The sequence below is a fragment of the Entelurus aequoreus genome, linkage group LG26 (genome assembly GCF_033978785.1).
Source record: "Entelurus aequoreus isolate RoL-2023_Sb linkage group LG26, RoL_Eaeq_v1.1, whole genome shotgun sequence".
NCBI lineage: Eukaryota > Metazoa > Chordata > Actinopteri > Syngnathiformes > Syngnathidae > Entelurus > Entelurus aequoreus.
In genome coordinates, this window is record NC_084756.1 from 7023120 (window position 1) to 7033693 (window position 10574).

Here is a 10574-nt window from a genome sequence, read left to right on the forward strand (position 1 = left end):
TGTTTTCATGCCCTTCAAAATGTTTAAAGGGGAACTAAAGGTTGTTTATCTTTGACAATCACAATGTTTTAACATGAATTATATCTCATGTGAGACAATCACAATGTTTGAACATTAATTATATCTTATGTGAGACAATCACAATGTTTTAACATGAATTATATCCCATGTGAGACAATCACAATGTTTTAACATGAATTGTATCTCATGTGAGACAATCACAATGTTTTAACATGAATTATATCTCATGGGAGACAATCACATTGTTTTAACATGAATTATATCTCATGTGAGACAATCATAATGTTTTAACATTATTTGTATCTCATGTGAGACAATCACAATGTTTTAACATTAATTATATCTCATGTGAGACAATCACAATGTTTTAACATTATTTGTATCTCATGTGAGACAATCACAATGTTTTAACATTAATTATATCTCATGTGAGACAATCACAATGTTTGAACATTAATTATATCTCATGTGAAACAATCACAATGTTTTAACATGAATTATATTTAATGTGAGACAATCACAATGTTTTAACATGAATTATATCTCATGGGAGACAATCACATTGTTTTAACATGAATTATATCTAATGTGAGACAATCATAATGTTTTAACATTATTTGTATCTCATGTGAGACAATCACAATGTTTTAACATTAATTATATCTCATGTGAGACAATCACAATGTTTTAACATTATTTGTATCTCATGTGAGACAATCACAATGTTTTAACATTAGTTATATCTCATGTGAGACAATCACAATGTTTGAACATTAATTATATCTCATGTGAAACAATCACAATGTTTGAACATGAATTATATCTCATGTGAGACAATCACAATGTTTGAACATGAATTATATCTCATGTGAGACAATCACAATGTTTTAACATGAATTATATCTCATGTGAGACAATCACAATGTTTTAACATGAATTATATCTCATGTGAGACAATCACAATGTTTGAACATTAATTATATCTCATGTGAGACAATCACAATGTTTTAACATGAATTATATCTCATGTGAGACAATCACATTGTTTTAACATGAATTATATCTCATGTGAGACAATCACAATGCTTTAACATTAATTATATCTCAATAGTACAATGTTTGAACATGAATTATATCTCATGTGAGACAATCACAATGTTTGAACATGAATTATATCTCATGTGAGACAATCACAATGTTTGAACATGAATTATATCTCATGTGAGACAATCACAATGTTTTAACATTAATCATATCTCATGTGAGACAATCACAATGCTTTAACATGAATGATATCTCATGTGAGACAATCACAATGTTTTAACATTAATTATATCTCATGTGAGACAAGCACAATGTTTTAACATGCATTATATCTCCTTATTGAAGTATTGCTTATTGTGAGAGAAGAAATACAACCATCACTTACTGTACAATGTCTGCTCTCACTGGGATAAAGCCTGATGGGATGTTTATATCTTCCCCTTTACATCAAACTCATATAAATTCATAATAATCCTTTTCAAGGCTTTTCTCGCTGTCATCGAGCATCGGTCGCATGTCACAGATGAACAACTTTTAACTGCTACTATCCAGGTGAGAGGCATGATTTATAATCTATAATTCAATTAGAGGTGATGAAGATGCAAGCTAGTTAGCGCTCTGTCGTCACAGCCACGCTAAAAATAGTTTGTCTGCGTCAGCACTTGTAATAACAATATTGCTCATAGTTAATATTCAGCTCATCTATTAACAATATTGCTCTTAGTTAATATTCAGCTCATCTACTAACAATATTGCTCTTAGTTAATATTCAGCTCATCTACTAACATTATTGCTCATAGTTAATATTCAGCTCATCTACTAACAATATTGCTCTTAGTTAATATTCAGCTCATCTACTAACAATATTGCTCTTAGTTAATATTCAGCTCATCTAATAACAATATTGCTCATAGTTAATCAGCTCATCTAATAATAACATTGCTCATAGTTAATATTCAGCTTCAGTATTGTTGCTGCTTTCTCCAGTGATTTTGAGGCAACACTTTAGCACCCTTGCTAGCCTCCTAGAATGAACTGATTACAAGTTGGAATACATCAAATAAAATCAAAACTACAAATGTGTTCTTGTCTCTCATAAAGATTATGAATAATAGCTCAAAAAGTGCACTTCCCCTTTAAGGAAATATTTGACTTATGAGGATTTTGTTTACCAAAAGTGTATCAAACATACAAAAACATGAAAAACCCCAACAAAAAGGTAACATCAATGCATGGATCTGAAATTGATAGATTGAAGCTTTGAAATAAAACAATAAAAACTAATAATCATGTATGACTTACTTTTAACACTTTTATGATCCAAGGATTTTCTAATGTCGTTTTTTTTAACAGTCAATCCCAAAAGAATTATACTGAATCCAAAGCAATGTTGTTGTCAACTTCCAACTACTTCAACTACAACTACAACTACTTCACTTAAAAATATTTGACTTCTGAGGGTTTTGTTGGAGCAAAAGTGTATAAAATATAGAAAAATAAGAAGAATGTAATATCAATGTAATATCAATGTAACATCAATGTAATATCAATGTAATATCAATGTAATATCAATGTAATATCAATGTAAATCAATGTAGCATCAATGTAATATCAATGTAATATCAATGTAACATCAATGTAATATCAATGTAACATCAATGTAACATCAATGTAACATCAACGTAATATCAATGTAATATCAATGTAACATCAATGTAAATCAATGTAACATCAATGTAATATCAATGTAATATCAATGTAACATCAATGTAATATCAATGTAACATCAATGTAATATCAATGTAATATCAATGTAACATCAATGTAACATCAATGTAATATCAATGTAATATCAATGTAACATCAATGTAATATCAATGTAATATCAATGTAATATCAATGTAACATCAATGTAATATCAATGTAATATCAATGTAATATCAATGTAACATCAATGTAATATCAATGTAAATCAATGTAACATCAATGTAATATCAATGTAATATCAATGTAACATCAATGTAATATCAATGTAATATCAATGTAATATCAATGTAACATCAATGTAATATCAATGTAATATAAATGTAGCATCAATGTAATATCAATGTAACATCAATGTAATATCAATGTAACATCAATGTAACATCAATGTAAATCAATGTAACATCAATGTAATATCAATGTAACATAAATGTAATATCAATGTAATATCAATGCAATATCAATGTAATATCAATGTAATATCAATGCAATATCAATGTAATATCAATGTAATATCAATGCAATATCAATGTAATATCAATGCAATATCAATGTAATATCAACGTATGGATCTGACGTTAATGGCCTAGCATGATGCTGCTAAAATGTGAGTGTTACGTTAGCATGTAGCTATGGAGCTATAATAACGTTTGTGTCCTCATTGTTTGGTTATTCTATGTGGACATATGGCCTGTACTACACTGTGTACTACAGTGTGTACTACAGTGTGTACTACAGTGTGTACTACACTGTGTGCTATATTGTGTACTACACTGTGTGCTACATTGTGTACTACAGTGTGTACTACAGTGAGTACTACAGTGTGTACTACAGTGTGTACTACAGTGAGTACTACAGTGTGTGCTACAGTGTGTTCTACAGTGAGTACTACAGTGTGTACTACAGTGAGTACTACAGTGAGTACTACACTGTGTACTACAGTGAGTACAACAGTGTGTGCTACAGTGTGTACTACAGTGAGTACTACAGTGTGTACTACAGTGAGTACTACAGTGAGTACTACAGTGTGTACTACAGTGAGTACTACTACAGTGTGTACTACAGTGTGTTCTACAGTGAGTACTACAGTGTGTACTACAGTGTGTACTACAGTGAGTACTACAGTGTGTACTACAGTGTGTGCTACAGTGAGTACTACAGTGTGTACTACAGTGAGTACTACCGTGTGTACTACAGTGTGTACTACAGTGAGTACTACAGTGTGTACTACAGTGGGTACTACAGTGAGTACTACAGTGAGTACTACAGTGTGTACTACAGTGTGTGCTACAGTGAGTACCTTAAAAAAGTACACAGTACAGAGAGAAATGTGTGGACGACCACAGCTAGTTTGCATTATAGCTCCATGCACATAAAACAGTCATAAAAGCTCTAAAAGGATTCTACATTTCCCCATCAAGGTTAGATTTTGGCCCAAACATTTTCAATAGACTATCTTTTTTAGAACGCACCCAGATTGTTGTAGCGTGTAGCAGCCTGTAGGCGGCAGTGTGGGAGCACTAGACTCTTCTTCTTTTTTACTTGTCTAACTTGCTCCTGACTGGCTCTAATCTCTAGTCGGCGGTGCCGAAAAGCCAATCAAAGATCTTGTGGGCGGTCCAAAGGGACAAGCGTGGCCTGAGAGGGTGTTTTCCGCCTGCCTCTAGTGTTTGACTTGCCTCCATTGGATAAGGTTAACCAGTGGGACATGTTCCCTTGTCGAAGGTGCACTTTAGCAGCCTTTCTAGCAGCATAACTCAGAAAGTTCCAGGCAAAGTAGGAAGGAGGAAACAGGAAATGGCAACAATTGATCTGGATGACCGTCTGGATTGTTTTTGCAGTTTGCGAGTACTTTTCTAGATTTGCATACATTATTTTCAAGTACATTTTTTACACTTAAAAAAACAGATCTTTTAACATGCATAGATTTTGGCCCAAACATTTTCTATCATTTCTAGAATGCGTACAGCGGGTGCCCAGCTTGTTGTACTGCGTAGAACCTGTAGGAGGCAGTGTGGGAGCACTACGCTCTTCTTCTTTTTTATTTGGCTAACTTGCTCCTGGCTCGCTCTAATCTCTAGTCAGCGGCGCCAAAAAGCCAATCACAGATCTTGTGGGCTAAAGGGACAAGCGTGGCCTGACAAGCGTTTTTTCCGCCTGGCTCTAGTGTTTGACTCGCCTCCATTGGATGAGGTTAAACAGTGCAGGGGACAAAAACTGGGACATGTTCCCTTTAGCCGCCTTTTTCTAGCAACATAACTGAAAAAGTCACAGGCAAAGTAGGATTAAACAGGATCTAGAGCAGGGGTGTCCAAAGTGCGGCCCGGTGGCCATTTGCGGCCCACAGCTAATTGTTTACCGGCCCAACACACATTCTGGTATACTATTGTAAGAATAAAAAAGAACATTAAAAAAAGTGGAATGAGGTGAAATCTAACGAGAAAAAGTTGACACAAAAGCTGCCATGCAGGCTGTTTTTTTCTTCTTTTGTCTTTCTTCATTTTTCTTTTTTTGCCATTGCTCAAAAAAAAAAAAAAGAATGACAAAAAACCATGTTATAATGAATTATTCTCAGGGCTCCAATTACTTCAAATATTTCACTTTAAAATGTTTTATGTGGTAAATATTGCATTTATTGTGTGGTAGCCATATAAAGACATCAACGTTTTCTTTGACAAAAGCGCATAAAATAAACAAAATAATAGTTCCAGCATAAAATGGACAGATATATCTGAAGTTGATCTCGTAACTTAAGTGTTGAAAGTAAAAGAAAAACCTAATGAAAATGTATCACTTTATGAGTGGGCCACCTTTAGGATCCCAAATATATTTAGTGATTTTTTATTTATCTTTTCACTGTGATTACTCAAAAATATGAAATAATTAAAATCAATGGTGTCCTGCATTATTGATCTTTTAGGGCTCTAATTACTAAATACTGCATATTTCAGTTTTACTATAAAAAAACTAAGTTGTTTTTTGACAGAAAAGCCATAAAACATTTTTTTAAATTTGTATTACTTCATATCAACTTGAAGTTGATATAGAGATTTACTGTAAGCGTTAAATAATTTAAAAAAATAATAATTTTAATGACTGAGACCCTTTATGGTCCCCGGGACCCCTAAAGGTAAAATAAATAAAAAATGCATATATTTTGTTATGGTTTGAAAATGAAAAATATCAAAATGTCCCCCACGTGCTTTAATTTTTTCGTGTGCGGCCCTCAGTGGAAAAAGTTTGGACACCCCTGATCTAGAAGATGAGGGTCTGGATTCAGGACGGTTTTAAAGGATTTGGCTTGGAGGTTTGCAGTTTGTGAGTACTTTTCTAGATTTGCATACATCATTTTCAAGTACATTTTTTACATTAAAAATATGTTAAAAAAAAAAAGATCTGGTGATTTTTTTGTTTTTTTTTGAACATGCATAGATTTTGGCCCAAACATTTTCACTAGACTATCTTTTCTAGAATGTGTGTGCCCAGCTTGTTGTACCGCATAGAGCCTGTAGGCGGCACTACCAACATGCATCACGAGTCTGTGGCTCCAAGTGCCAGAGAAGAAACATTCAAGTTGTCCTCCGTGGTGAACATTAAGAGCCAAGCAGTGAAAGGTGAGAAAGGTGTGGAACCACCTGGTGCCGATGGACTTGCACCTGAGGGTGTGTTGTTGTGCAGAGCAGTGCACCCTGGGAAGTGAGGGCTGAAGCGACTAAAGTGCGGACTTCTTTCTTCTTTTCTTGTGCGCTATTATTATTATTAGTAGTATTATTATTGGCATGAATATTCTTCTTAGAAAAAATGAACTCCATGCAAAGATCCTTCAGAGTTCCTGTGCCTGGTTCTTGCCCAGGACTACACGTCCGTCAGCATCTTGGTGATGTTGACGTAGTTTGTGTTGGCCAGCGTGCAGTTGGCCGTCTTCAGGTTCTCCTCGCCGAGGTCCTCGTTGCTGTTATTGACGGCCTCCTGGATCTCCATGTAGTCCGACTTGCTGACGGTGGAGCCGCTGCGGCTCTTCTTCAGCTCCTCGGACGAGTCGGCTTTGGGCGCGTTGAGGTACTGCGCCTGCTCCTCGCCCTCCGTCTCGCGGTGGTAGAAGTAGTTGAAGTTGGACACGATGACGGGCACGGGCAGGGCGATGGTCAGCACCCCGGCGATGGCGCACAAGGAGCCCACGATCTTGCCGCCGATGGTGGTGGGAACCATGTCCCCGTAGCCCACCGTGGTCATGGACACCACGGCCCACCAGAAGGCTTCCGGGATGCTCTCGAACTGAGACTGCGGCTCGTCGGCCTCGGCGAAGAACACGGCGCTGGAGAAGAGGATGACGCCGATGAAGAGGAAGAAGATGAGCAGGCCCAGCTCTCTCATGCTAGCTTTGAGGGTCTGGCCCAGGATCTGAAGCCCCTTGGAGTGACGGGAGAGTTTGAAAATGCGGAACACCCGCACCAGGCGGATGACCCTGAGGATGGCCAAAGACATGGCCTGCTGACCCGCTTGGCCGTCGTCCGGACTGTCGGCCAGCTCCGTGCCCAGCGTGATGAAGTACGGGATGATGGCCACCACGTCGATGATGTTCATGAGGTTTCCAAAGAAGCCTGCTTTGCTGGGGCAGGCGAAGAAGCGCACCAGGAACTCAAAGGAGAACCAGATGATGCAGAGCGTCTCCAGGATGAAGAAAGGGTCGGTGAAGTAGGTGGAGGTGTATCTGATGACGGTGGTGTTGGTCTCCGGGGAAAAGATCTCGGCGTGAGACTTGTGCATCCCGTCTTCATCGTTGCGGAAGACGGGGAGGGTCTCCAGGCAGAAGCTGACGATGGATATGAGGATGACCATGACGGAGATGATGGCGATAATCCTGGCCGGACCGGAGCTCTCCGGGTACTCGAAAAGCAGCCAAACCTGTCTCTGGAACTCGTTGTCGGGAAGAGGGCGCTCCTCCTCCTTGATGAAGCCCTCGTCTTCCCGAAACATCTCGATGGCCTCGTCGCCCAGCTCGTAGAAGCGGATCTCCTCCGAGAAGATGTCCAGCGTGACGTTGACCGGCCGCCTCAGCCGGCCCCCGGACTGGTAGTAATACAAAATGGCGTCGAAGCTGGGTCTGTTCCTGTCGAAAAAGTATTCGTTCCTCAGCGGGTCGAAATACCGCATCCTCTTTTTGGGGTCCCCCAGCAGGGTGTCGGGGAACTGCGAGAGGGTCTTCAGCTGGGTCTCGAAGCGCAGCCCCGAGATGTTGATGACCACCCTCTCGCAGCACTCGTGGTCGGTCTCCGGGTCGTAGTCCAGCGGGTGTGCCGCCGCTTCGTCGGAGGGGTCGCCCGTGGCCACGGTCATGCTGCGGGGGCGGGGCCTGCACCTTTCGGGGGAGTCCGGGTGCTGCAGGGCGGGGGCGTAGGATGGTCCGGTGTCCTCTCAGGGCGGGACTGCATAGGACAGAAGTAGGTCAGGTCAACTTGAGAGCGGCAACTCGACACTTCCTGCAGGAGAAATAAAAGCAGGAACATCTCCGCTGCTGCCCTGCATGCCAATGACTTCACTGCAGCCGCCACTGCGGCGGACTCCTGGACATGAAGGACAGGCTTCCCCTTCCTGGCGGTGAAGCCATGCATGAAGCCGGCATGCAGCGTGGAGTGCGGCTCCACACCTTTACAACAATGAGCGTTGCGCCTTCAAAAGGCGCCGCTTGTGTTGCTGAAATATTGAAAACGAGACGTAAATAATTGAAGAGCCGAAGGAAACAGCAGCTGGGGGAGGAAGGCTGAGGAGGCGGCTGAGGGAGACATGCGTCAGATGGAAGAAGACACGTACCTGCAGCCATGGAGCTCCTCGCCAAGTAGAAAAAAAATAGAAAAAGATCAGGATCACCTCATGATGTCCGCCGGCTGCCGCATCCGCGCCGTTTGCACCGCTCTCAGGCACGGTGCGCGGGCGGGTGTGTCCTCGCTGTGCCCCCCTCCTTCCTGCTGGCAGCACGGGCTGATGATGATGATGATGATGGCGATGAAGGGGAGGAGGAGGAGGAGGAGGAGGAGGAAGAGGATCAGACAATAAAAGGGGTGGAGGCTGCAAAAAGGTGCTGAGATCAGCACAATGAAGGTAGATCGTCATGGAGAGATGCTTTTTGGAGGAGGAGACCACTGTGGAACATGAAGGTGTTTTTATATACACTGTGGAACATGAAGGTGTTTCTATATACAAGCAGTAAAGTTGTCAAATTGTGTAAATGGTAAATAAAAAGACAATACAACAAATCCTTTTCAACTTATATTCAATTGAATAGGCTGCAAAGACAAGATATTTCATGTTCACACTGAGAAACTTTGGTATTTTTTGCAAATATTAGCTCATTTGGAATTTGATGCCTGCAACATGTTTCAAAAAAGCTGGCACAAGTGGCAAAAAAGAGTGAGAAAGTTGAGGAATGCTCATCAAACACTTATTTGGAACATCCCACAGGTGAACAGGCTAATTGGGAACAGGTGGGTGCCATGATTGGGTATAAAAGCAGCTTCCATGAAATGCTCAGTCATTCACAAACAAGGACGGGGCGAGGGTCACCACTTTGTCAACAAATGCCTGAGCAAATTGTTTAAGGACAACATTTCTCAAGCAGCTATTGCAAGGAATTTAGGGATTTCACCATCTACGCTCCGTAATATCATCAAAACGTTCAGAGAATCTGGAGAAATCACTGCACGTTAGCCATGATATTACGCACCTTGGATCCCTCAGGCGCTATTGCATCAAAAAGCCACATCAGTGTGTAAAGGATATCACCACATGGGCTCAGGAACACTTCAGAAAACCACTGTCAGTAACTACAGTTGGTCGCTACATCTGTAAGGCCAAGTTAAAACTCTACTATGCAAAGCCAAAGCCATTTATCAACAACACCCAGAAATGCAGCTGTTTAGAAGTAAATAGCAAATAGTGAGTGTTTAGAAGTAAATAGCAAATAGTGAGTGTTTAGAAGTAAATAGCAAATAGTGAGTGTTTAGAAGTAAATAGCAAATAGTGAGTGTTTAGAAGAGATGTAGTTCCCAACATGGACTAAAAGATGTCCGCACTAAAAGATTGAAGCTGATAATATTCTAAATAACTAATATGCTGGGATGACGGCCATCTTTTATTCTGTTGGCGACTGCGCTGATATGAGGGGTGCCAAGCAGACTCTCCTGCTCGCCATTACCCAGCATGCATCTGGGCCATATTTCACACTACTTTTGGCTGGAAAAAGAGTTCGGCTCGTCTTTACTGAGTAAACCAGATTGTGATTGTAGTCAACATGACTTAATGCTGCTACATAGCCTTGTTATATATATATATATATATATATATATATATATATATATATATATATATATATATATATATATATATATATATATATATATATATATATATATACAAAGTACAAAAGCAGTGAAGTTGTCAGGTTGTGTAAATGGTAAATAAAAAGAGAATACAACAAATCCTTTTCAACTTATATTCAATTGAATAGACTGCAAAGACAAGATATTTCATGTTCACACTGAGAAACTTTGGTATTTTTTGCAAATATTAGCTCATTTGGAATTTGATGCCTGCAACATGTTTAAAAAAAGCTGGCACAAGTGGCAAAAAAGAGTGAGAAAGTTGAGGAATGCTCATCAAAGACTTATTTGGAACATCCCACAGGTGAACAGGCAAATTGGGAACAGGTGGGTGCCATGATTGGGTATAAAAGTAGATTCCATGAAATG

The 10574-nt window shown here is 39.6% G+C and overlaps 2 protein-coding genes across 2 annotated transcripts in view; both read right to left on the reverse strand.

Annotated features, from left to right (window-relative positions):
- The window catches only part of LOC133643115 (kinesin-like protein KIF17), a 27257-nt gene extending 23802 nt beyond the window's left edge, over window positions 1–3455 (reverse strand). Inside the window, exon 1 of the mRNA XM_062037528.1 lies at window positions 3448–3455. Within this exon, the coding sequence (XP_061893512.1) occupies window positions 3448–3455 (8 nt within the window). The remainder of the gene's footprint in view (window positions 1–3447) is intronic.
- A 2649-nt stretch (window positions 3456–6104) lies between these two features.
- Window positions 6105–8367, reverse strand: LOC133643042 (potassium voltage-gated channel subfamily A member 2). The gene has a single exon (XM_062037448.1). The coding sequence runs from the start codon at window positions 8164–8166 to the stop codon at window positions 6685–6687; it is 1482 nt and encodes a 493-aa protein (XP_061893432.1). The 5' UTR covers window positions 8167–8367; the 3' UTR covers window positions 6105–6684.
- Between the last annotated feature and the right edge of the window lie 2207 nt (window positions 8368–10574).